Source organism: Tachysurus fulvidraco, chromosome 10 (genome assembly GCF_022655615.1).
Source record: "Tachysurus fulvidraco isolate hzauxx_2018 chromosome 10, HZAU_PFXX_2.0, whole genome shotgun sequence".
Lineage (NCBI taxonomy): Eukaryota > Metazoa > Chordata > Actinopteri > Siluriformes > Bagridae > Tachysurus > Tachysurus fulvidraco.
In genome coordinates this window covers 5,224,053-5,252,003 of record NC_062527.1, presented here as the reverse complement: position 1 = coordinate 5,252,003, position 27,951 = coordinate 5,224,053, and the positions used below count along the sequence as shown (strand labels likewise).

Here is a 27,951-nt window from a genome sequence, read left to right as displayed (position 1 = left end):
GACGAAGCCTTTGGACGTCCACTGAGCCGAGGCCGACTCTAAGAATCCTGAGACATCTCCAGTTAGACTCTGTGACAGTAAGGAGATCTGAAGTCCATGATCCTTACACCAATACAACATTTATCAGACTGTATATTACAATCACACCCCCAGTGTCACCCAGATGAGGATGGGTTCCCCCTTGAGTCCGGTTCCTCTCAAGGTTTCTTCCTTTACCAATTTAAGGGAGTTTTTCCTTGCCACTCCTGCCTGAGTCACCTCAGACTTGCTCATAGGGGAATAAATACATACACATTGTGAACTATATATATATATATATATATATATATATATATATATATATATATATATATATATATATATATATATATATATATATATATATATATATATATATATATATATATATCTAATAATAACCTAGAATTTTTATTCTGTTAATTCTTATTTCTTTTATTATTCGTTATTTCCTTTATCATTAATTATGTTTACCTTCTGCTCTATGTTTATGTTCTGTAAAGCTGCTTTGAGACAATGTCTATTGTAAAAAGCGCTATACAAATAAACTTGAATTGAATTGAATTGAATTAATGGTTAGAGAGTCTGACTCGTAATCCTAAGGTTGTGGGTTCGAGTCTCGGGCCGGCCACGACTGAGGTGCCCTTGAGCAAGGCACTGAACCCCCCCAACTGCTCCCGGGGCACCGCAGCATAAATGGCTGCCCACTGTTCCGGGTGTGTGTTCACGGTGTGTGTGTGTTCACTGCTGTGTGTGTGCACTTTGGATGGGTCAAATGCAGAGAACAAATTCTGGGTATGGGTCACTGTACTTAGCCGTATGTCACGTCACTTTCACTAAAACATTCATGCGGTTATCCAATCAGCCAATTGTTTGGCAGCAGCGCACTATGGGTCAATATCAAAACTCTTCATTATCTCTAAGATTCTAGAAAATCTGGTAGCTCATACCTATAAAGGAATAAGATTCATGAAATATATTGGTCATGATTTAAGCCTCACCGTAGCACAGAGCCAGTGCTGGATAAAGTGGTAAATGTCCTACTGCTGGCTTCATGGTTGTGTCACATCCAGTACTTGGCAGTTCTAAAGTCTGAAATGCCCTTTGATTAGAGAGAAAATCTCTATAACCATAACTCAGAAGGACACTCAAATGTACAATTGTTTTAAGCAGAAAAGCATGCCAGCATGCACAACACCTCAAGCCTTGCATTAAATGGGTTACAACAGCAGAAGGCCATGTCAGGTTCGACTTCTGTCAGACAAGAACTGAAAGCAAATGTTAGGGTCACAATTTGGCACCAGAAGCATGAATCCATTGACCTAACATGCCTTGTATCAGCAGTCCAGGCATGTGGGGTCAATGGATATTTGGCACCAGAAGCATGGATCCACTGACCTAACGTGTCTTGTATCAGCAGTCCAGGCATGTGGAGGTGGTGTAAAATTGTGGGGAAATTTTTATGAAACATTTTGGGCTCAATAATAACAATCTATCATTGCTTAAATGTCTCTACAGCCAAAATATATCCACCTTCGTATGTCTTTTTTTTTTCAGGATGATAATGCACCCTGTCACAAAGAAAATGTCTCATACATTAAAATGAAAAGCAGGAATCGTGTGATGCAGTCAAAATCTCAAAGGAATGAAATGCTACAAAGAGCTAATAAAGTGTTCAGTGAGTGTATTTTACCACAGGATAAAGATAATCAGTTAGAAGAACTAGATATTTCTTTGGTGCTCTTATTTCTAGTTCATCCCCCAAATAGTCTCCTTTGTGTACATACAAAGTACATGTATATGAGAGCAGATATGTCATTTATATGTATAGATATGTATAACAAACTGCGATTCGAGCATAGATATGTTTATGTAACAGCAATTAATAGAGATGGGGAACTCGAGTCATATGACTTATCTCGAGTCAGACTTAAGTCGCAAATTTGAGACTTAAGACTTCATTCATTCATTTTCTACCGCTTATCCAAACTTCTTGGGTCACGGGGATCCTGTGCCTATCTCAGGCGTCATCGGGCATCAAGGCAGGATACACCCTGGACGCCAACCCATCGCAGGGCACACACACTCATTCACTCACACACTACGGACAATTTTCCAGAGATGCCAATCAACCTACCATGCATGTCTTTGGACCAGGGGAGGAAACCGGAGTACTCGGAGGAAACCCCCGAGGCACGGGGACAAAATGCAAACTCCACACACACAAGGTGCAGGCGGGAATCGAACCCCCAACCCTGGAGGTGTGAGGCGAACGTGCTAACCACTAAGCCACCGTGCCCCCCAGACTTAAGACTTGCTTGACAAATATTAAAAAAGACTCGACATACTCCCACCTCTCGCAGTTAACAATATTAATCATTGCCGCTTATTATCCTGATGGTTGCATGCAAAGTTATTATACTATTCAAAAGTGATCTGACTATTAGTCATGGGGTCAATGAAGTTGCTCAGGTTCAGGATGTAGTATTTAGAAATAAAACCTGGACCACAGGCATCTTGATCTATCCTATATTCACAGTTGAAGGATACACCAGTCAATTATAATCGCTTTTGAGGTTGATGGATATTAGTGATCATTTACACATGTTGTATTCTGTCCTAAGTGAAGTGGTGTTGTAGAGACTTACTGTAACTGTATTGTAAGAAATCCAATATCACCTGTTCTACTCTACAGCTAATGAATCAAAAGCTGAAAGGTATTTTTTATGTGATTAATGACCTAATGATTCTAATTTGGGGGGTTACGGTGGCTTAGTGGTTAGCACGTTCACCTCACACCTCCAGGGTTAGGGGTTCGATTCCCGCCTCTGCCTTGTGTGTGTGGAGTTTGAATGTTCTCCCCGTGCCTCGGGGGTTTCCTCCGGGTACTCTGGTTTCCCCCCCTGTCCAAAGACATGCATGATAGGGTGATTGGAATCTCTGGAAAATTGTCCGTAGTGTGTGAGTGTGTGAGTGAATGAGTGTGTGTGCCCTGCGGGGTTGGCACTCCGTCCAGGGTGTATCCTGCCTTGATGCCCGATGACGCCTGAGATAAGCGCAGGCTCGCCGTGACTCGAGATGTTCGGATAAGCGGTAGAGAATGAGTGAGTGAGAGTGAGAGCATCTTTTAACGGGTATATTGTCATGTCTTCACATCTTACTGTGTGCTTTGTTGCTTTGTTCACTCTGTCATGCTGGAACAGGTTTGGGCCTCTTAGTTGCAGTGAAGGGAAATTATAATGACATTCTGCAGAATGCTGCGCTTGTGGGAACAGCTTGGGGTGGAACCAGATATAGATATGATGCGCAATTTGTCCGAAAAATATTTAACATTTTTCTGCTCCTGTCACTACAACACAATGAATTGGCCACTGGAATGACACTGAATTTTTTGAAAGTTTTGTCAATTATATTTAATTATAGCCATAACTTAATTTTCATGCACATTTTTTATAGTTGATCATCATCTTGCTCTTCCACATTGTTCAGTTAATGTATGCGAATTGCTGGTTGTTGTTTCCCCCCCCCCCAATTCAGCACTGGCATTAAAGTGTTTCCACAATAGCATTCCACCTGAGACAAAATACAAATGATTGAGATTATCATTAATATCCTACTACACAAACAAACAAACAAACAAACAAACAAACAAATAAATAAATAAATACAATTTTTTAAAAATGAGGAAAGCTTTCATGGGTTTATCACTGGGGAAAAAAGGAATTGCTTGATTTCTGATATTATTACAATTAGTGCAGTGTATTGAATATAAAATATATTAAAAATATATTATATAAAAAAATTCCAGGAATTTTATTATCTAATATTTAAAGTCAATTAAAGAATATTTCAAACCACTGGTAGGAAGCTTGAGAACAAAAGCTTAGGGAAAGTTTTGAGCCAAGCTATGTTGTCCTGTCCTGTCCTGTCTTGGTCTGCTCTGTCTTAAGCGACAGGCACGGTACAGGCGACCACCATAGGAGTGTGTCGCTGTAATCTGATGCGACGGGAGGGCTGTGCCATCATCACATGGTGGAAATTTCCACGCTGTTGCCTTGGTTTAAATGGGTAAGAACTAAAAGAGCTGAGGATCAGTAGCCCGCCTCATCTTAGAGCTCCTGAACACTGAGGTTTTTTTTGTTGTTGTTGTTCCAGTGACTAAATCAGGTGAGTTCTGTTTATTTAAATGGCTTGTATCTTTTCTATCGGCTGCAAGGGAAATGTTTGACATGCTTTATGCAAGATGACCATATTAATAAGTAGTCAATATAACCTGTAGAGCGTGGGTGAGCTTACGCAAAGTGGCTTCTTGGAATAAAGAAATAAAATTAAAGCAGTTATTTGTTACTAGAGAATTGCCTGGATAGATATAAACGGAGATTAAACCAGGGGTGTGTTGCTATTCATGCAAGTACAGCTTTATGAAAACAAACATATTTTGTTTGAGTTCCAGGGTCAGTGCGTGGTTTCATTGCTTATAATGACACCGCAGTCAACCTGGTGTCTTTTATTATTATTATTATTATTATAGAACGTATTATAGAATGGAGTTGGCGCGTGAAGCCTAGGCTTTTACGCATTGTGTCGGACTGCATGTTCGTTTGGCTGATCTACAGAATAAAGCTTTCCAATGCACCTTTAACTGTGTGAATGCTTTATAAGGAAGATCTGACGTGCAGAAATAAAACTGCACTGCCTGTTCGTTCCGACTGATAGTCTAAAGGAAAAATACGATGTTTTAGTGAAATTTAGTGTTTTCTTTTTGTTTTTTTTTCCACCAGTGCAGTCAGATGGACAAGGCTGCATGTGTGGACCTGAGGATATATAGGCTGCATTGTTTAAATGACTCCCATGGTACAGTATGTACTTATTAATACTGCATGCACTAGGCGAAATGAATCGAAGCCTTTATCGAGTTTATTATTTGATTTATTTTTATACAGACATGGGAGGGGGTTGGGGTGTGTTTGGGGATGTGGGGGGTGTTTTGGAGATAAAAGACCGCGAATAGACCAGTGTGCAGACTGAATAGTGGGTTAATAGTTCTTATTGTTTCTGGTGAAATGGGTAATTCTCCTAAAAATGAATAATAATGACATTTACACATGACATGACTTTATATAAGTCTAGTCTTTATTGTCTAGCCTCTTGATTTTTATATATATATATATATATATATATATATATATATATATATATATATATATTGATATATATATTGATATATTAGTATGTTGAGTTGCTGACATAAAATGCAAGTGGTCTAATCACTTAAGTATTTAACCACTTATCTAAGGCCACATGGGCTTGATTTGATCTACAAGAAGAATAAAAGTACACAGAGAATTAGCCCCGCCCACTATTTCACACGTGCCATAGTTCTTCCATGCTGTATGAATATGTTTTGTTTTCTGCACAGAGATTACATCATTTAATCCATATTACATTGTAAAGCCAGAGGATTGTGGACTCCTTTTTAGACACCACACCCATATGTGCTCGCTGAACGTCGGCCCGTTCCAGATTTATTCCACCTTTCCTGTTATAATACCCAACACCCTTTTGGGAAGTTTTTTCAATAGATGTTGGCATGTGGCATTGGGGATTTGTGATCATTTCAAAAATCAGAGATCAGGCAGAAAAAGGAGGCATGGGTGCCTGGGGTTTATCCGAAAAGTGTTCATTGGCGTTGAGGACAGTTAAACTTAACACATCATGGTTCTCACTTTGTGCATAGGGGAATTGTCATGCAGGAACAGTGTTTGAGGCTCTGCAGCATACAGAGACGTGCTATCTCATGCAGGGAAGAACCAAGAATGGGTGTGACAGACAGGTGTCCATGTACTTTTGGCCATACAGCGTATATCAACTAGGAGTTTACAGTATGATAAGTGTAGGATCTAAAGATTCATGGTATAACATTATCTGACTTTCCATTTGCAAAGAGAATTATAGTAAATTACAGTCTTTAATATGTTAAGGTTTTTGTTTAGGACCACATCAATAATAATAAGCAGTTTAAGTTTTTTTTGTTTGTTTGTTTGTTTTTGTTAACAATTCACCTGCATCTACAGGCCTCTTTAGGTAAATAAATTATATATTGTTTAGTTTCACATGTTGTTCAAACTTCCATGGCATTGCCTAAACCTGAACGTAATTAATCAGTGGCATTATGATAACTAATCAACTTAATATCATGCTTTTTAATTAATCTGATTAACAGTTCAATATTTTTAAAGATGATGATGTAAATAAACAAACAAACAAACAAATAAATAAGGAGAGACAAAGAAGACCAAGAAGTAGTGGAGATGGCACTGATCCGATATGCAGCACTGGTACCGTGCCAACACCAGCAAAAAAATGGTGGATTGAATATCAGGGAAATCGTATTAAATTTCGGATCCTGTTACAAATGCCACATTTGGAAATGGAGATGTTAATATATAAAGGGATTTAACTGTTTTTTTTTTTCCTTTAGTTAGGGTTAATATTTATTATATTTAGGCTGTACTTTATGCTGTGTTTATGCTGTACACTTCACAGTGTAAGTGATTTTTGTGTGAAAGAGAACCTTTCAAAGCTCTGTATTTTTTAGTATTGTCTGTTATCAGGAGAAAAGGGGGATAATTGAAAATAAGCTCTGTAAATAATACAACTATTATGCTTTGACGGTCTGTAGCCAATATCATCACACTTTTAGGAGCTTTTTCAACTCTGGAAATGACCATAATAATGAGCACACATTGTACCACATTAGTAGATAATTTACATTTGGGGAGGAAAAAGAAGACATTGTGTACAAGTGACTAAGAAAGTCATGTAATAAAGTCCTATTTGTCTAGTTTCAACTATTACACTTTCTAATGCTTTAAATCCCATTCATTAGGACCACAAATGGTGTTGTGTAAAAGTTTGACATATTCTAGGTGGTAGAAATCATTCACCGGAACCTCTTTATTGTTGACATTTTTAGGATTTGTTGCTTTTAGGTGTTGTTTTCTGACCTACTATTTTTCCAGTTTTTCATTAATAGAGATTCTTAGTTTAAAGAAGCATGTCGACATTTCTGTTTGTGATCAGTCACTGAAAACAAACTCAGTATGTGTACTTTACACTGAGGTTGCTTGGTACAGAGTGACCTGAACACAGCAGAGATCACCATCTTTCAGCAGAGATTTGCTCATTTGCACATACGGTACGTAACTGACCAAAATAGAGAAGCCCATAACTCTCCTTTAGCTTCGCCCTTCTAACTTGGCCCTAAATGGTGCAAGGCAGGTCTCAGGCACTTCATTTAGTATCATAGGCATATCGAGCAGGCATATGAAATACTGTTGTGAGATATATGAATGTACAATGATCTGCACTTCTTTAAATACACTCCTCTGCTGTTTTATTAATCACAACTAACATCTGCACGGTCATGCAGTTATCCAATCAGCCAATCATGTGGTAGCAGGATAGTACATGCGCTTGTGCAAATACGAGGCAAGAGTTTTAGTTAATGTTCACAAGATGTGATCTCACTTATTTTGACTGTGCGGTGGTCGTTGCTGCCAGATCAGACTGGTTTGAGTATTTTAGAAACCTCTGGCCTCCTGAGAATTTCATACACAACAGTCCCTAGAGTTTACCTGGAATGGTATGAAAAAAATAAAAAGCATCCAATGAGAAGGAGGTCTGTGGTTGGAAACGCCTTGTTGATGAGTGAAATCCGAGGAAAATGCCCAGATTGGTTGCAAAGGAGTGTATATAGTAATTCCAAAAAATCTTTCCAACCGTGGTGAATAGAAGAGCATCTCAAAATGCACAATATATCGAATTTCCATGTAGATTAACTACAGATGGCTAGATTTCTGTTAGTTATGAGCAGGAGTTTGAAGCTACAGTCGATATGGACTCTTGTCTCGTACTGGACAGTTTTTTTAATATCTTGAGCAATTCAAGAAAATTCCAGGAGTTTCTGATATAACAACTATGCTCATGTCAAACAGAAGCTGGTATCTGCATTATGTTATATATCACACTGCTGCTACACGTTTGGCTGATTACATGAATAAGCAGGTGTTCCTAAGTTTATAAAGAAAAGGAGGTTTCTCTATGGTTATATTGTATGTTTGCCTGCTAGAAGGGTCTTTGTAGTTCGGCCTTCAGCAACAGTTTTTTCCTGTCCTGATACGTAACTTGAAATGATGGATCAACTTCAATCTTCATCTTCAGGTACCATTTCACAGGCATCTTGGAAACAGTAGGCACAAGCCAGTAATATACTGTTGCTGGATGCGATGCCAGACACACACACTAACACCAAGGGACACTTTAGAGTAGCCAGGCCATCTGCTGGCATGATTTGTTGTAGATGTGAGGAAACCAAAGATCCTGGTTCAAACCCACATGGAGACAGGGAGAACATTTAGAACACCACATGGGCAGTAACTGATCCGAGGAATCAAACTGAGAACTCTAGAGATGTAAGGCAGCAATTCTACCTGCTGTACTCCATCGGAAACAAATAATGATCCACGTTATACCATGATGTCTATGGAAGAAGCTGTATTATGTGCACCTGACAACATTGTCAAGGTTCTGAGTTTTAACGAAGAGCCTACTGGGATAGAATAATTGTTTGTCGGATATGGTTCTGGTTAGAAAAACGAACAGAGATGTGATGGCACAGTAGAAAAGAGGAACTAATTCGTGTAAATGTCTCCCTCCTAAAATTGTCTAAAAAATGAAAAGGCATAATTAAGGTTACACAGATGCATAGTGTTAGTAAATAAAAATCCATTTCATTAGACATCACCATTTACATTTATATAACAATATTACAATATATATCAATGTTCGCTAAAGGACACGAAGAATCCTTCTGCTTGGAATAGTTTCATCTGAACCTATTGGATCTATGTGTGCATTAATTTAATTTACATGTTAAATTCAGTCTTGTATTGCTTTGAGCTTGGTTAAATAACTAGAATTACCTGATTTCAGCCCACCAGAGAGAAACATCTGCTGAAAGCTAATACGCCCATATTTGCATAAATGCAGAGTAATCATAACAATGTGTTCGGCACTGATATAAGAGAGAGAATCACAGTCAGCGATTTTAACTGGTTTGCTCACCATTTCATTCTTAAATTAATATGATGACAAATGCACATTTTATTGTCTTGACACTTAGAAAAATCAGTATAGTCTTGTCTGTATTGTATTTACACAACGTTTGTCTTTTAATATCTACACGTAATATAATGAAGGATGAAAGTGATTATCTGTAACTGCGTATTTTCATCAGTTCTCACATCTTGGCCCTGATGTCCAGACACTAAAAGTACCTCAGATTTTTGTTCCTCATAAATGTATGATGCAATACAGCATATTCAAAAATATTGATAGAATGTTCAATAAACATTTGTTAACATGTGTTTTTGTTTAGTATTAGCATGACTTTTATGACTAGCAAGAAAACTAAAAAGAAGGAAGACAGTTAATACTGATTAGCGGCATGGTTTTTAGGACCAGCAAGAAAACAAGGCCGATGGTACTAATATTAGCAGCATAATTGTTAGGACTAGCAAGAAAACAAGGCCCCTGGTACTGATTAGCAGCATAATTGTTAGGACTAGCAAGAAAACAAGGCCCCTGGTACTGATTAGCAGCATGGTTTTTAGGACTAGCAAGAAAACAAGGCCGATGGTACTGATTTGCATCATGATTTTGAGGACTAGCAAGAAGACAAGGTTGATGGTACTGATATTAGTGGCATGATTTTTATTACTAGTAAGAAAATAAAGCCACTGGTTCTGATTAGCAGCATGATTGTTGGGACTAGCAACAAAACAAGGCCACCGGTATTGATTAGCGGCATGGTTTTTAGTACTAGCAAGAAAACAAGGCCTATAGTACTGATATTAGCAGCATGATTTTGAGGACTATCAAGAAAATAAGGCCCCTGGTACTGATTAGCATCGTGATTTTGAGGACTAGCAAGAAGACAAGGTTGATGGTACTGATATTAGCAGCATAATTTTCAGGACTAGCAAAAAAACAAGGCCGCTGGTATTGATTAGCATCATGATTTTGAGGACTAGCAAGAAGACAAGGTTGATGATACTGATATTGGTGGCATGAGTTTTAGTACGAGCAAGAAAATAAGGCCACTGGTTCTGATTAGCAGCATGATTGTTAGGACTAGCAAGAAAATAAGGCCACTGGTACTGATTAGTGGCTTGATTTTTAGAACTAGCAAAACAAGACAGCTGATACTGATTTGCACCATGATTTTTAGGTCTAGCAAGAAAACAAGACCGCTAATATTGATTAGTGGCATGAAATATAGGGTAAATGACAGGCTTGTATCTGTTTCGAGTGAGACAGCAGCAGCCACTTTTTGTCTCAAGGCCATTATCGTATGTTAGCAAAGACGTGTTCGTTAAATGGAGATCTCGAGTTCAGCTGTTCTACAGTTGCCCTAAAGATGAGCAAACAAATAGGGTCAACAAGGTTACAGACAGTCTGCACTCGAGGCTAATCGAGGAAAAAACACTTCTACTACTTTAGTGTATAGGATATATAAGCGTGAGCAGTGAGAGAAGTGAGCAATCTGAATACTTTCAGATGCTTGGCTGAAGTCTGATGGTTTGTTTTTGACAATAAAAGGGAAAAAATGGGAATACAGGCAGCTGTATATGGCTATAGTTTGCTACCATTGTTTCTTAATTTTAAACACAATATATCTTGTATTCATATATTCAAACTGATCTACCTTGAATATATTCAAATCTAAGATTATTAATCTTATTTTACTCATTTTAAGATTTAAATAAAATGTTCTTATTCTGTTGGCAGATTTTATTAAAATCATTTCTAGAAAATATAAATTGATAGAATATGAAAATGCTTAACAAATAGTGACAATAGTGGTTCATTTTCTTAAACTTTTCATAGGATTTCCTCCTATCAAATAACATGACTATGACCTGTATTGTAATATTTAGAAATAATTCCATCGACTGCTTGGAAAAAAAGAGTGAAAACAAGCGATTGTATCTTGAATACTGTCGAATGTTTGGTGTATTTGTTATTTAAAAATTTTAGTAAAAAAACTCAAATTTGGTTAAAATGATAAAACCTGTTTGTGTTCAAGATTGAAGTCGTCTTGTTGTGTTGCCAGGTAATTTGGGTATGTTACTTGTTTAATTCTAGAAAGCAGCAAAATTATTTTAATGCATAATTAATCTGCCAGAATAAGAACATTTATTTAAAAAAATTAAATTAATCTAATAATTATTGTAATAACATTTGATGTATTTTTTTTAAATACATTTTATTTTCTTGATCGGAAGACTTTTCATCAGAGACCAAAAATGCATAGAATTTTATTTATTTATTTATTTATTTATTTATTTATTTATTTATTTATTTATTTATTTATTTATAACACAAAACAGTAAGTAAATGTTTAGAAATGGGTTTACTTTCAGCTGCGTCATTTCATAAAACCTCTGTCTGATAATGGTAAGCTGAGACGTGATCTTACTGACATAGAACAAGTTATAATAAAAAAAACAATCTCTCTAAGGGGTTAATATCTAAAATATATAATGCTTTGGTTGATTCGTGTGGACGAATCACACTGGACTGGTCCGCCAGTATGTAACAATTTGTTCCCTAAATGTGCATCTTTGCGGATTCACGAACTCGACTACAGATTTTTTAACAGAGTTTACCTCACACCTTCACGTCTAAAGAAAGATTTACAAAGACTCCTCCGATCTCTGTTTTTGCAAGAAACACACAGGAACATTCCTTCATTGCTTCTGGTATTGTGACATAATCTTTTTGTTTTGGAATAAAGTACATCATTTTTTACAAAGGCTCCTTAAGTTCAAATTTTGTTTCTCGTTAGAATTGTATCTGCTGTATAGTGGAATTGAGACTGTGTTTGACTGCCAGGTAAACCAAAACAGTTGCCTTGTATGGAAAAGAAATGTATATTGTTATTGTGGTCTTCTCCTCTGGTACCTTCTGTTAAAATGTGGTTGTCTCAAATGTCCATATTACTTCCGCTCGAGAAGCTCACTTATGACATACACTAAAAGTCTAATGACATTTGGCAGATATGGACACCTCTCTGGTGCCACATTAACAACCTCTCCTGATCCTCTGTGCTACAGTGTACATTTTGTTATTTGCCTGAATGTGCTATCTTTTTCCCCTGAACGTCCATTTTTAATTGTTTTTTTATTGTACACTTGTGACTGTATCGCTATGTTTATGTGCATCTGAGTAACCGGCCAATAATAAAAAAAAAGAAATGGGTTTAATAATCGTATGTCTTTTTGTAATCTTATATCAGCAAATATGAGATCAATTTTTACTACATTTGAAGATATTTTCAATTTAATTCATGTCATTCCATTTCATAATAGAAATATTATAAACTTTTGTAAACTTTTCCACCGATTATACTGTACTGTGTTATAGGCCACTCTTACATAAGCCACCTGGCTCTTATGATGTACAAATCATCATCTCTCTGAGACTGAAATAGTGCTCTATCACTGTGTAAACTGCCCTTTAGATACTGCCATGAACAACCATTTCACTCTCTCCATGTTTCTAGAGACATTAGAACATTAGGATCTTGTGGATTTATGCTGTGGAGTTTTAAAAGGTGTTTAGTTTCCTTTAGGTGATTTTACTCAGTAAATCCTAAATCTAGTTCGTTCTTGGTGCTTTGGAGTATTGAAAACTTTCTTTAGTCACTGTGATGCATGATTTAATTTGTATTTAATTCTATCTTTTACTAAGTCATTATAGATGCTGCAGTTTGGTCATCTGTTTTTCATGCTTGTGATCGGAGACGCCGGAGATTGTGCTGATTTTGTCAATCGGGTCTGTGACTACGTACGATTTTGTGGAAGAAATCACAGAGAGAGAGAGAGGAAGAAAAATAATCTGATTGTTTATGATAGATCTGTATATGATGCGTTGCTATGCAACTGATATTACATATGTTGTTTTTTTTTTGTTTGTTTGTTTATTTATTTTTTTAAACCTTTTCACCCAGATCATTAAGATTTCAGGAAATATAATTCTGCTGCTTGTTTTATCCGGAGTATATGTGCGTTATTGTCCAGTAAACAAGGCTGATTTGCTTATTTTCATGGAAGAGGTTCGTCAATGCTGTTGGAAGTTTTGGCTGTTCAGCATCTCCTGTGTTCTATGAAGGAACCATCCATAGCATTTGAACTTGCTCTGAGTTTAGCACGTCAAAAAGGGGTGTCGTAGTGGGAAATCTTTGCTTTGTTTCGACCGTTGAGCCAAAGCTCGTGATTGGTCTGGGTGGGTTGAGTCGTGGACTTTAACGATGGCTGACTCCATATAAGGAATGAGCATCAGCAAAGGAATACGCTCTCCTTGAGATAAGAAACTGCTTCTAGACCGACACAGTAAGAGCAATTTTTTTTTTTTTTTTTTTTTTTTACTATTTTTCTCAGCATGCTACCTTTTTAGTTTAGAAATCTTTTTTAAAAAGCTGTTTCTTACCTCGGATAATAGGCTGCAACTTGTCTTTCTACAAGTACTGTCTTTTTGCTACATGGATTGATATGAGGTTTGTGTCTTGGTGCAGATTTTATTTGGCTATAGAATTTTTTTATTTATTTTTTATCTCAGATTTGAGAGGTGAATTTGTTGAGGATCGGTGAGCTTAGTCCGACTTTATGGTTCATCTGCAATGATAAGAGATTGAAATTCGATGTAGTTTTTGTATCTTGTACACGAAGAAGCTTTTAGCAGTATTTTATTTTTTTTTTAATATATATATATATACACATGACGTTGGCCTAAAACGAATTCTCTTCACTTTTACCTGATTTTCAGTTCATCTCAATAAACTGATGAGGTGGAATGTGTAGGTGTGTGTCTGAGATGGCACGCTTTGTGCTGATTGGTTGTAGATGTCACTGCCCCACGCACCCAGATGGCTACCTCTGTGTGGGCAAACTTTTAAGATCAGGATTAAAACATGGATGAATACCCAAAAAAAAAAAAAAGTCACCCATCCTCTGTGTCCCAGAAGGACGGAGCAAAGAGCAGCTGTTGCAATGTGCGTTATCTTGTCTACACTGTTAGGGCTGTGTGTGTTCTCTGTGTCTAATGACGCATGTGGTGGGGAGGTAGTGTGGTGGGGGGTGTGTGTGTGTGTGTATTGGGACCAGTGCTTGTGTTAAAAGGCATGGTGATTGGCTGAGAAGGGCCCGCCCTCTGCTCTTTATAGCTGCCACTCACCTGCAGGAGTAAAAACAGCACGCTCATACAGTCTCCGTTCAGCTCGAAGCCCTAGACTGCCTGTGAGTACTGAAATTTAACCAAACACCTTCTTCAACTTCGAGTTGTTTTCATGCCACTAATTGTGCATGTGCAGTAGTTGTGTACTTGTGTCATGTGTCCTGGTCTATATCTCGTCAAGGTGGGGTGGGGGGTTGTGGTTCTGGAACGGTGGTGGGTTTTTAGCTAGCCGTGAACATGACCAATGAGTCTTAACATGAGTGGATTGTTTAAGAGCGAATGTTTAAGTTTTGTTTGTATTTTACTGTTGTAAAAGTGCTCACGGCTCCCAGCCGGCCTGCATTCCTCACAGGAGCAGACCTGCTGTGTGAATCTACCCCGAGGTATCTACAGAGAGAAAACTATTGAAGTGACAAGCTGATTTTCAGCTTGAACCATAGATTGGAATAATGTCGGTGATGGTGATATTAGAAATCCACTAAGACATGAATTATGATAGAACTTCTAACTTACAAGAATTGACAACAAACCCAATTGGATTGTTTAGTTTTGTGGTCTGACACCTTGTACCTTGCGAGGTCTGACACCTTGTACACTACATGATCGGAAAGATGCTTTTTAATATTTGTTGTTTGCAAGAAGACAAAAATATCATCCGGAACGACGAGCTTTGACTTGTGACCTGAACCCATAAAATGTTAAGTAAACAGAGCAGACGCGTCAAAAGGACAGTAAAAGTTGGACGGCTTTCTTCGTTCTGTCACAAACTGTTATGAGCCTAGTGATGGTTAAGTCAGTCACATGACAAAGAGAAAGTCGCTTAAATCCGCTTCCCATTTTCATTAACAAAGTTTAATTGAACCGATTGAATAGTTTAGGTCTAAAAAAATGTGTGTGTGTGCGCAAGAGTGTGTGTGTGTGTGCGCAAGAGTGTGTGTGTGTGTGCGCAAGAGTGTGTGTGTGTGTGCGCAAGAGTGTGTGTGTGTGTGCGCAAGAGTGTGTGTGTGTGTGTGCGCAAGAGTGTGTGTGTGTGTGTGCGCAAGAGTGTGTGTGTGTGTGCGCAAGAGTGTGTGTGTGTGTGCGCAAGAGTGTGTGTGTGTGTGCGCAAGAGTGTGTGTGTGTGCGCAAGAGTGTGTGTGTGTGTGCGCAAGAGTGTGTGTGTGTGTGCGCAAGAGTGTGTGTGTGTGCGCGCAAGAGTGTGTGTGTGTGTGTGCGCAAGAGTGTGTGTGTGTGTGTGCGCAAGAGTGTGTGTGTGTGTGTGTGAGCTTGAGTGTGTGTGTGTGTGTGTGAGTTTGAGTGTGTGTGTGTGTGTGTGTGTGCGCTAGAGTGTGTGTGTGTGTGTGTGCGCAAGAGTGTGTGTGTGTGTGTGTGCGCATGCGTGTGTGTGTGTGTGTGTGTGTGCGCAAGAGTGTGTGTGTGTGTGTGCGCAAGAGTGTGTGTGTGTGTGTGTGTGTGAGCAAGAGTGTGTGTGTGTGTGTGTGTGTGCGCAAGAGTGTGTGTGTGTGTGTGTGTGTGCGCAAGAGTGTGTGTGTGTGTGTGTGTGTGCGCGAGAGTGTGTGTGTGTGTGTGTGTGTGCTCCAGAGTGTGTGTGTGTGTGTGTGTGCGCGCTAGAGTGTGTGTGTGTGTGTGTGTGTGCGCCAGAGTGTGTGTGTGTGTGTGCGCAAGAGTGTGTGTGTGTGTGTGTGTGTGCGCAAGAGTGTGTGTGTGTGTGTGTGTGTGCGCTAGTGTGTGTGTGTGTGTGTGTGTGTGCGCAAGAGTGTGTGTGTGTGTGTGTGTGTGCGCAAGAGTGTGTGTGTGTGTGTGTGTGTGCGCAAGAGTGTGTGTGTGTGTGTGTGTGTGTGCGCAAGAGTGTGTGTGTGTGTGTGTGTGTGCGCAAGAGTGTGTGTGTGTGTGTGTGTGCGCGAGAGAGTGTGTGTGTGTGTGTGTGTGTGTGCTAGAGTGTGTGTGTGTGCTAGAGTGTGTGTGTGCAAGAGTGTGTGTGTGTGTGTGTGTGTGTGTGCAAGAGTGTGTGTGTGTGTTTGTGTGTGTGTGCTAGAGTGTGTGTGTGTGTGTGTGTGTGTGCGCTAGTGTGTGTGTGTGTGTGTGTGTGTGCGCTAGAGTGTGTGTGTGTGTGTGTGTGCGCGTGTGTGTGTGTGCGCGCAAGAGTGTGTGTGTGCGCGCAAGAGTGTGTGTGTGTGTGTGCGCGCAAGAGTGTGTGTGTGTGTGTGCGCGCAAGAGTGTGTGTGTGTGTGTGTGCGCGCAAGAGTGTGTGTGTGTGTGTGTGAGCGCAAGAGTGTGTGTGTGTGTGTGTGTGCGCAAGAGTGTGTGTGTGTGTGTGTGCGCAAGAGTGTGTGTGTGTGTGCGCAAGAGTGTGTGTGTGTGCGCTCGTGTGTGTGTGTGTGTGTGTGCGCAAGAGTGTGTGTGTGTGCGCAAGAGTGCGTGTGTGTGCGCAAGAGTGTGTGCGTGTGTGTGCGCAAGAGTGTGTGTGTGTGCGCGCGCAAGAGTGTGTGTGTGTGTGCGCGCGCAAGAGTGTGTGTGTGTGCGCAAGAGTGTGTGTGTGTGTGTGTGTGCGCAAGAGTGTGTGTGTGTGTGTGCGCGCAAGAGTGTGTGTGTGTGTGCACACGCAAGTGTGTGTGCACACGCAAGTGTGTAAATGTATAACTTTTTTTATTCGGTTACTCAGTAATCATTGTCTGCTTACAAAAAAAACAAACAAACAAAAAAGCTTGACTATCAAAAAATGGTTCCATATATCAAACCACTTTCTGAGTGTATACTTGGTTATGGTGAGCTTTTATTCATGAGCAAACAAACCACACCTCATGCGGTGATCTTACTGCAGGATAAACACTCTCGATGTAACAGAACGTTCCCACTCCGCTTCTGCCCAAGCAGCCCACTCTCATAGTGGCAGTGCCACTGGAAATGTTTAGCTAAATCCTCAGACTTAGAACGAACGTCACCGGGTGAGAAACGCCACCTTTGTGTGAGGAAGAGGAGAATTGAGGTATGATCCATTTTGGTGAAAGTGTCGCATAACTCTTGCTTGTTCTCTCGTGTTGGCTTCATTATGGTCAAAAGGTTTGAACTTTGGTTTGAATTCTGCTGAGACTTGTACACCAGAGCTTGTGTATTGCGTTATTTAACGGGACGACACATTGTCCTGTTTAAACCTGCTACACTGGGCTCCTGTCACAGCATGTGAACTCGGGTTGTGCTTCACATTAAAATAAAGTGCTCTAAAAGAAAATGAATGGATTGTGTCGTGCGTTTGCTATTGTTCGTTTATAGCACGCTGCAACCGTCAACCGGCATTGGGAAAATGTGTTACTAGCATAACACGGCACTTGAAATGCATCATGCCTTAGAACCTGACAGCGGCATTTGGAACAGTCGATACTTTTTAGGCGTTATAGTATGCAGATTCAGTACATTAAATTTCCCAATCAGCTCTTTTAACGTGTAACACGGTATATTGTACCATTTTTTTTCTATTAATAGCATAGAGACATCAAGCCTCGCTTAGTGACAATATTTAAACACACTCATTTGTTTCATTAATCCTTACTGGATGTTTTCCCGTGTCTTTATTCCTGACTGATTTTCTCATGCTCTTGTTTTCCCCCCCAGGATTAACAGAACTCTTTGTTTTGCCTACGACCTACCTTCTTCATATGAGCCATGGAGCGGATGGAGTTAAAGAAAGTGTGCACTGAGGCGGACGATGACAGCAACGACAGCCTTGACGAGCGCTACTCCGGGCTCGGTAACTCCGAGAAGGCCACCATGAACAGGTCAGTACTCTGAGACCCTGCTGTTGCACACAGACCTCGACACGTCTACACTTCTGCCCGTCTGTTCATCTCCCGCTTGCTCGATCTGTACTCAGATAGTCTGTTAGTGTCAGCACTGCAATAACCGAACTCGTATTCCACTGTGATCCAAACAAACACCAATTTCATTCACCTTGAGCCAAAATATTTCTCAAAACCATTGACAAAGTTGTGTTACTGTGTTATCGAATAAGTTCTAAAAGCTTTAAATCGAGGATGTTTACATCAATCATTTTGTATGAGCAGTGTAGAAATTCTATATTTTTATACATGAACCTTTTTAAGAGAACAAAAATTTGGACAAATTGGTGCTTAGCTGTTCCATAGCTGTGTGCACATGCACGTGCGTGCCTGTGTGTCTGTGCCTGTGTGTCTGTGCCTGTGTGTCTGTGCCTGTGTGTCTGTGCCTGTGTGTCTGTGCCTGTGTGTCTGTGCCTGTGTCACTGTGCCTGTGTCACTGTGCCTGTGTCACTGTGCCTGTGTGTCTGTGCCTGTGTCACTGTGCCTGTGTCACTGTGCCTGTGTCACTGTGCCTGTGTCACTGTGCGCCCCTGTGTCACTGTGCGCCCCTGTGTCACTGTGCGCCCCTGTGTCACTGTGCGCCCCTGTGTCACTGTGCGCCCCTGTGTCACTGTGCGCCCCTGTGTCACTGTGCGCCTCTGTGCGCCTGTGCCTCTGTGCGCCTGTGCCTGTGTGTCTGTGCCGTTGCTTTTATGCCTGTGTGTCTGTGCCTGTGTGTCTGTGCCTGTGTGTCTGTGCCTGTGTGTCTGTGCCTGTGTCACTGTGCCTGTGTCACTGTGCCTGTGTGCCTCTGTGCCTGTGTGCCTCTGTGCCTGTGTGCCTCTGTGCCTGTGTGCCTCTGTGCCTGTGTGCCTCTGTGCCTGTGTGCCTCTGTGCCTGTGCGTCTGTGCGCCTGTGCCGTTGCTTTTATGCCTGTGTGTCTGTGCCGTTGCTTTTATGCCTGTGTGTCTGTGCCTGTGTGTGTGTGTCTGTGCCTGTGTGTCTGTGCCTGTGTGTGTGTGTCTGTGCCTGTGTGTCTGTGCCTGTGTGTGTGTGTCTGTGCCTGTGCCTGTGTGTGTGTGTCTGTGCCTGTGCCTGTGTGTGTGTGTCTGTGCCTGTGCCTGTGTGTGTGTGTCTGTGCCTGTGCCTGTGTGTGTGTGTCTGTGCCTGTGTGTGTGTGTCTGTGCCTGTGTGTGTGTGTCTGTGCCTGTGTGTGTGTGTCTGTGCCTGTGTGTGTGTGTCTGTGCCTGTGTGTGTGTGTCTGTGCCTGTGTGTGTCTGTGCCTGTGTGTGTCTGTGCCTGTGTGTGTCTGTGCCTGTGTGTGTCTGAGCCTGTGTGTCTCTGAGCCTGTGTGCGCGTCTGTGTTTTTGTGCGTCACTACCTAAAAAAAAAAACAATCAATCATGAGGCTGACAAGAAAGAACAGGTTAGAGGTCACCAAAAACAGTCTACAAAGCCACCAGCATCCTATAGACCAGATTAGACCAGATGTGTCCGGTCTTATCTGGAAGTGTGTGTCTGTGTGTGTGTGTCTGTGTGTGTGTGTCTGTGTGTGTGTGTCTGTGTGTGTGTGTCTGTGTGTGTGTGTCTGTGTGTGTGTGTCTGTGTGTGTGTGTCTGTGTGTGTGTGTCTGTGTGTGTGTGTCTGTGTGTGTGTGTCTGTGTGTGTTTTTCATTCCAGCCATGCAGAAGCCACACCTGAGGCTTTACTGAAACAGGTGCAGTCAGGTGTGGCTGCTGACTGATTGCAATGATAACCTGCTCCCACACCGGCCCTTTCCCTCAGACAGATGTGGATAATGAGCTAAAGCAAACATCTGTCAGTGTTTACTTTATGTATTTATTGACCTCTATAACAACTGGCTCTCACTTTTACTTTTGCAGTCAGTATCTTGATGAAGACGATGCAGAGAGTCAGAAGTTTCTCGCTAATGGGATAATGAAGAAGAAGAAGTTTGAGGAGTATCATGAAGAATATGTAAGATGATGATGATTGATGATGATGATGATGATTGCATAATTGAGTCTTTTAGCAGTTCCTGTCTTTCTGTGCAGTTTGGTTAATGTAGCTCATTAATATACTTATATAAGCTATTAAATAAACAAGTCTAATTAATGAGGTCTAAATGACATTGTATTATTCTCTCTCTCTCTCTCTCTCTCTCTCTCTCTCTCTCTCTCTCTCTCTCTCTCTCTCACAGCACCCAGGTCATGCCTCATTTGGCATGTCTGTGTTTAACCTAAGTAATGCAATCATGGGAAGTGGGATCCTGGGCCTCTCTTTTGCGATGGCCAACACGGGAATCATCCTCTTTTTGTAAGTGCGGTACACGTTAAGCTTCTGGGTTTTATTTTTCTTTGTTTTGTTTTGTTTTTGTCAGGATTTTGTCTGATATTTTCTATTGCGAGTGAGTTTAAGAAGGTGACAATGAGAGAAAAATCTGAATGTAGTTTACGCAGTGACATACAGTATAAGCAGGTTAACTCTAGCGTTCCGTGTGTGCCGTACGATCCGCTAGGTTTCTTATTCTAGGGCAGAAGTGTTCAGATCATGACCATCTAACATCTAATCCCATCTAGACCTTGAATTGAATCAGACACGGGGTGAGATCGCGTCTGCTGTATTCAGGAAACATTCGAGTAGCCTTGAACATCCGAGAGAATTCCACATGCACGTGGGTTTAAAATGTCATGAGGATTTGTTTTATTGTTATTATTTTATTTATTTATTTTTTTTACAGCTTGCAATGTAAATGAACGAAAGTGAAATAACAGTCCAATCATGTGCTAAATGGAAGACGATACAAGACGTTGACTGATCTCGCATGAATTTGTCCGGTAATTTAAAGAGCTTAACAGTCACAGGTTCCAGATATTTAACGTATATTTAACATGATGCAACAAAATGCACCATTCTGGAAATACTTTTCCGTAAAACTACAAGGAACTGCTTTATGCACTTCAAGTATACGGTATTGTTAATACTCATTTATTTATTTATTGAATTATTTAAAGGCCAGTTTAAACATGTCAATCTGAACTTTTTTGGGGTGCAACTGTTTAGAATTAGTGTTTAAAACGGTTTCTTCAAATAATAATATATTGTAATGATAGCATTCAAGGAAACATTTTTTTTTTTTCCATTTTCTTTTTAACATTACTTTACTTTGTGATCTTCATGTCTGTGTTCTGTATATGACGTTAGCGCACCACCATGATTGTTAACGTAACACACACCGGTGCTATTTTCAGCTAAGGAACTTCCCATCAGTGGCCTCCGTCTCAAAGCTCCTGCAGATTACGTCCCAGAGCGCACAGTTTCCGTCCCAGAGCCATGTTTCCGTGTCCGTTTTACCGTGAGCTTGCCCTAACCTTATCCGTGTCCTCACGTATTCCCTCATAGCAGGAGAACGACGCAGACGCCTTAATCTGTGCTGTATCCCGTTCTCACCTAACTAGCGGGTCAGCGTTTGGCCTCGTCTCCGTCGCTCTTCTACTCTCGCTTGCGTCACGTGGCTATTTCTGTTCTGTTTATAGGCTTCTGGTGCCTGGGAACTATCAGTGACAGATACTCAGGCTTCCCTTCAACACCTTCTTCTTTTTTTTCTCCTTCTGCTCTCTTTTACACAAGCAGCACTCTGTCATCTTCACTTTAACAGTGCGAACGATATCAAATATTTAGGTGGACAGGAATATACAGGTTGACTTTAGAATGTAAGGGGAGATTGATGGCCTGTACTGAATGTATACTCAAAAATAACCTCCATACCACAGTCGGTTAACCCATGATGTGCAGCTTCACACAGATTAAAGTGCACTGGAATACCTAATATATATATATATATATATATATCCTTACCTGGCAGGGGCAATACCATGATCAAGGAGGTGGTTTGCCCAAAGCGAGGCTCAGCCATTGCACTCGGGCTGTGCTGACCATTGCGAATTCTCCAAATGCGGGAATCTCGACTGCATAATTTCTGATAGTGGGGGACTGCATTCGTGCTTTACCCTGTTTTGTTTTGAGGGGCAAGTCGTGGCCTAATGGTTGGAGAGTCTGACCCGTAATCCTAAGGTTGTGGGTTCGAGTCTCGGGCCGGCTACGACTGAGGTGCCCTTGAGCAAGGCACCGGACCCCCCCAACTGCTCCCCGGGCGCCGCAGCATAAATGGCTGCCCACTGTTCCGGGTGTGTGTTCACGGTGTGTGTGTGTGTGTGTGTGTGTGTGTGTTCACTGCTGTGTGTGTGCACTTTGGATGGGTCAAATGCAGAGAACGAATTTGGAGTATGGGTCACCGTACTTAGCCGTATGTCACGTCACTATATATACAGTAAATATATATTTTAGGCTTTTGACATGTTATTTCTTGTGATGGGGAAACAATGTTTATGTCTACATCTGCTTTTTTTTTGTCCTGCAGTGTTCTCCTCTTTGCTGTTGCTATTCTGTCGCTCTACTCCATTCACCTACTGCTTGTAACAGCTAAAGAAGGAGGTAAGAATGAACTTACACACACACACATACGAGTATAACTGATATCGTAGGCGTGTTCCTTTCTGTTGCTAGCTAAAGATAAAAATGGCATTGTATGGGTGTTCTGGGCTATTTTGTTACATATAATTTTTTAAACATTTATATATATATATTTATTTATTTATTTTCAGGCTCCCTTATATATGAAACACTGGGTGAGAGGGCGTTCGGGTGGCCGGGGAAAATGGCAGCGTTTGGGTCTATAATCATGCAGAATATTGGAGGTGAGAAGAAGAGCCATGTTTCAGTCTTTACTCTTCTGTTATAAAAAATATACTGTATATATGATATGATATTGCAGTTGATTTGGACTTTACACTTGTTTGAATTGTCTTCACTCAGCCATGTCCAGCTACCTGTTCATAGTGAAATACGAGCTGCCGGAGGTTATCCGAGCTTTCATGGGACTAGAGGAGCTCTCTGGGTGAGTGGCGACAACATGTTAAACATGCTGGGATCCAAATCAGGTCAAACCTAGAACAAAGAATTTAAAAAAATAATAATAATTTATACCTCAGAAACTTGGACAAACATGGCCGCACAAAGTGGCACTTTTTACCATTTTGTCATTTGATATCTACGTTTACTTTGAACATATATATATGAATATAGTGTGTATTTTCATATGAGCTTCATATTAACCACCAATTTGGAGTGAGATGTGACCAGATGTTCAAAGCTGAATATAAGTGCAACCAAACAAACACAAACAAACAAACACAAACAAATAAATAAATAAATAGAAAATAGAAAACCCATAATTATGGATATGATATGAATTTGCTTTTGATCAATCCATTAAAAAAAAAACTTTACACAACTATACAACTTCACTGTATTGAAGAGAAAAATAGCACCACTTCCTAAAGTTAGCCAGCTTGTCACACAATTACACGCAGTGCCAAATATGCTTTTTAGGAACTATATGCTCTCTAATCTGTCTCTAACACACTTTCTTCCCCCCCCACCCTCTCCCCGACTCAGTTCCTCTCTCTCTCTCTCTCTCTCTCTCTCTCTCTCTGTCTGATTCTTTCTCTCACACACTTTGTAGCTTGAAAGCATCAAGTCTTTAAGGTCATACATTTCTGCATATAATTCTAACCTCAGATGCGAGTCAGACTCTGCATTAGAAAGTCAGAGGATTTGGGGAAAAAATCCATTTGAACTGTGATATAAAACGCTTAATCGTTGCTGCTTGCAGACATTGAACATAATCCGTTGTACCAGACTGGTAAAACTTGTAGAAGATTTGAACCCAGGAAGCTTTTTGTGCCTTTTAATGAACTGAAAATCCAGAGCTTCAATCCCAAGTAATCTGTGTCTACATTTATTTATTGTTCAAAGGCTTTACTGTTGCTCTGTGGTTCTGATGAAGCTTAAACAGTTTGACCTTTGTGTGAGGTTTCTGTAGTGAAGGGTGTGTGTGAGTTGAAGCGCTCATGGGGTTTCTTCTCTGCTGTAGTGAGTGGTATCTGAATGGGAATTACCTGGTGGTGTTCGTCTCTGTTGGAGTTATTCTGCCCCTGGCCCTGCTGAAGAACCTGGGTAAGTCCTGCTGCTCTTCACCTGCTCGTGTTTTTGATGCACTGTGTCTGTGTGGGTACGTGTGTGTGTGGGTACGTGTGTGTGTGTGTGTGGGTACGTGTGTGTGTGTGTGTGTGTGGGTACGTGTGTGTGTGTGTGTGTGTGGGTACGTGTGTGTGTGTGTGTGGGTACGTGTGTGTGTGTGTGTGGGTACGTGTGTGTGTGTGTGTGGGTACGTGTGTGTGTTGTGTGGGTACGTGTGTGTGTGTGGTGTGGTACGTGTGTGTGTGTGTGTGTGTGTGTGTGTGTGTGTGTGGGTACGTGTGTGTGTGTGTGGGTACGTGTGTGTGTGTGTGTGGGTACGTGTGTGTGTGTGTGTGGGTACGTGTGGGTACGTGTGGGTACGTGTGGGTACGTGTGGGTACGTGTGGGTACGTGTGGGTACGTGTGTGGGTACGTGTGTGGGTACGTGTGGGTACGTGTGTGGGTACGTGTGTGGGTACGTGTGTGGGTACGTGTGTGGGTACGTGTGTGGGTACGTGTGTGGGTTCGTGTGTGGGTCCGTGTGTGTGTGTGTGGGTACGTGTGTGGGTACGTGTGTGTGTGTGTGGGTACGTGTGTGTGTGTGTGTGTTCGTGTGTGTGTGTGTGTGTTCGTGTGTGTGTGTGTGGGTTCGTGTGTGTGTGTGTGGGTACGTGTGTGTGTGTGTGGGTACGTGTGTGTGTGTGTGGGTACGTGTGTGTGTGTGTGCGTAAGTGTGTGTGTGTGTGTGGGTCCGTGTGCGTGCGCGTGGGTGCGTGTGCGTGGGTGTGTGTGTGGGTACGTGTGTGTGTGTGGGTACGTGTGTGTGTGTGTGGGTACGTGTGTGTGTGTGTGGGTACGTGTGTGTGTGTGTGTGCGTACGTGTGTGTGTGCGTACGTGTGTGTGTGCGTACGTGTGTGTGTGGGCACGTGTGTGTGTGGGCACGTGTGTGTGTGGGCACGTGTGCGTGTGGGCACGTGTGCGTGTGGGCACGTGTGCGTGTGGGCACGTGTGCGTGTGGGCACGTGTGCGTGTGGGGGTACGTGTGCGTGTGGGGGTACGTGTGCGTGTGTGGGCACGTGCGTGTGTGGGCACGTGCGTGTGTGGGCACGCGTGTGTGTGGGCACACGTGTGTGTGTGGGTACGTGTGGGTGGGGGGGGTACGTGTGTGTGTGGGGGGGGGGACCTGGGTAAGTCCTGCTGCTCTTCACCTGCTCGTGTTTTTGATGCATTGTGTCTGTGTGTGTGTGTACGTCTGTGTGTGTGTACGTCTGTGTGTGTGTACGTCTGTGTGTGTGTACGTCTGTGTGTGTGTACGTCTGTGTGTGTGTACGTCTGTGTGTGTGTACGTGTGTGGGGGGGGGTACGTGTGCGTGGGTATGTGTGTGTGTGTGTGGGTATGTGTGTGTGTGTGTGTGTGTGTATGTGTTTGTGTGTGTGGGGGGGGGGTAACCTGGGTAAGTCCTGCTGCTCTTCACCTGCTCGTGTTTTTGATGCATTGTGTCTGTGTGGGTACGTGGGGGGGGAGGGTTTTACGTGTGTGTGTGGGGGGGTACGTGTGTGTACGTGTGCGTGCGTGCGCGTGTGTGTGTGTACGTGTGCGTGCGTGCGCGTGTGTGTGTGTACGTGTGCGTGCGTGCGCGCGCGTGTGTGTGTGTGTACGTGTGTGTCTTATGTTTGTGTCTTAAAACCTTTGACACCTTTTCATTGTAACTTTGAACAAAAGTTTTAAACTCGTGGCATCTTAAGTATGTAACCTAGTGACCCAGCATTAATGTAGTCAATGTGAGAGACGTAAACACTTCTGTACGTCGCTCTGGATAAGGGCTTCTGCCAAATGCTGTAAATGTAAATGTGTGTCTATCCCACTATTGTGCAGGTTACCTGGGCTACACCAGCGGCTTCTCTCTCTCCTGTATGGTCTTCTTTCTGGGTGTGGTAAGTGTTTGTCTTCTTTCTTTCTTTCTTTTTTCATTTTGACAAAACAGTCCAAAGTTGGAGTAAATCAGAGATTTGGGCTGTTTGAACAGTTTTAAAAAGACTTACACTGCTACTCTCTCTCTCACTCTCACTCTCGCTCACTATCGTTCACTCTCACTCTCGCTCACTCTCACTCTCGCTCTCTTTCTCTCTCTCTCACACACACACGCACTCACTCTCTCTCGCTCTCTTCCTCGCTCTCTCACACACACACACACACTCTCTCTCTCGCTCTCTCTCTCACACACACACACACTCACTCTCTCTCTCGCTCACTCTCGCTCTCTTTCTCTCTCTCACACACTCTCTCTCTCTCTCTCACACACACACACACACTCTCTCTCTCGCTCTCTCTCACACACACACTCACTCTCTCTCTCGCTCACTCTCGCTCTCTTTCTCTCTCTCACACACACTCTCTCTCTCTCTCCCCCCAAAACCTGATGCATTATAACTCCTGTGTTTTTAATGTTTCAGCTGATCTATAAGAAGACCCTGCTCCCATGTCCCTTGCCGTTCTTCCACCACTCTGCTAACATGAGTCTAAACGGTTCAGAGCTGATGAATCCCTATGCGTTGCATAACCACTCAGCTCTGATGGAGTTTTCTCGAGCAGACGTGAGCAGCAGTCCCCTGGACCCCCATTCTTCCGCTGTACCTGCGTCTGGCATCCATTACAGCCCTCATGCGGACGACTACGAGGACATGTGCACACCTAAATACTTTGTGTTCAACTCTCAGGTGAGAGCTCATGGTGTATTTAATAAGCCATCCGTATTTTAGTACAACAAAGATGGCTTCATTCATTAATAGTTCGTTCAAAAAATTTCAGAGTATCAGGATGGAGCAGGTGTCTTGAGAAATGAAACTCTATGAGAAATGAAAATGGAGGAATTCTTAGTAATGTGTGCGTTTCCTCTGAAATTCAAGAGAAGATCCTAGTAAAGATATTCACGAGGCCTCCTAACCCTTAAATGAGCTTTTAAGGTCAATGGTGTTAGGAGTAATGAGGAGAAGTTTTAAGAGATTTAAGAGTTACTTTAGCCATGAAGAAATGTGTTGAGGTGAAGACCGGGGATGACGGTGAGTTCATGAAAGTAAAAAAGAAAGTATTCACTATGTTAAGATATGTATGTGAAGGCTTATAATAGACTCTATTCAAAGGAATACATCATACCTAGCAACAATGTCGACCCTACATCCTGTCTAAGATAAAGGTATTTGTCTTTTCCTTGCTTCGAGTCTACACAATTGGCGCAAGGTACTGTAATTTGTTCCAGGCCTTCAAGTAGCCTAGTGTGAAAAATACATGTCTAGAATAAATGTAGTTCAGTCTTAACAATAGACCCAACGGATGAAAAGTGACGCGTCGTTCCGTCCAGCATGAGCCGCAGTCACAGCACAGAGAAGGAGTCACATGACGGCAGGCGAGTGACACGAGCCTCTCCTGTGAGATGCGATGACTGACAGGACGATGACAGATGAGAACTTTTATTAGTATAGTTTCTTTTGTTCGATTATCCCTTCAGTTTTTTTTCCCCCCACAAAAGCTACTATGGCCTAGACAGTATGTCTCTTTCGCCTGTGAGAAAAAGAAACATTGATGCAAAAAAAACCAGGCAATTCATCAGCGGTCTCTGTTAAATGAGTTCAGTTGTAAATGAGTGAGATATGGCTCTGATTTCCCCCATTTTACCCATTTCTACTTGGGCGTGTTACGATGCATTGATGTTGTTCTGCAGGTTGAAAATACAACACTTGCAT

General features: G+C 41.7%; 1 protein-coding gene and 1 non-coding gene across 6 annotated transcripts in view; both read left to right on the top strand.

The window, feature by feature from the left end:
* Positions 1–4,034: 4,034 nt before the first annotated feature.
* Positions 4,035–27,951, top strand: part of slc38a4 (solute carrier family 38 member 4) — a 36,442-nt gene continuing 12,525 nt past the window's right edge. The window contains exons 1-11 of one of the 5 annotated variants that reach the window (XM_047819597.1): positions 4,118–4,185; positions 4,800–4,872; positions 17,926–18,089; positions 20,012–20,105; positions 20,329–20,444; positions 22,549–22,622; positions 22,793–22,885; positions 23,004–23,085; positions 24,124–24,206; positions 26,087–26,145; positions 26,665–26,928. In XM_047819597.1, coding sequence (XP_047675553.1) covers positions 17,977–18,089; positions 20,012–20,105; positions 20,329–20,444; positions 22,549–22,622; positions 22,793–22,885; positions 23,004–23,085; positions 24,124–24,206; positions 26,087–26,145; positions 26,665–26,928 — 978 coding nt within the window. In that variant the 5' untranslated portion in view covers positions 4,118–4,185; positions 4,800–4,872; positions 17,926–17,976. Of the gene's footprint in view, positions 4,186–4,799; positions 4,873–13,347; positions 13,476–13,521; positions 13,640–14,227; positions 14,379–17,925; positions 18,090–20,011; positions 20,106–20,328; positions 20,445–22,548; positions 22,623–22,792; positions 22,886–23,003; positions 23,086–24,123; positions 24,207–26,086; positions 26,146–26,664; positions 26,929–27,951 lie in introns of those variants that run through there. The other 4 variants (XM_027163838.2, XM_047819598.1, XM_027163841.2 and 1 more) reach the window with 4 other exon arrangements.
* Positions 21,979–22,142, top strand: LOC113654084. The gene has a single exon (XR_003443295.1). It is a non-coding gene; the product is annotated as a U1 spliceosomal RNA (small nuclear RNA).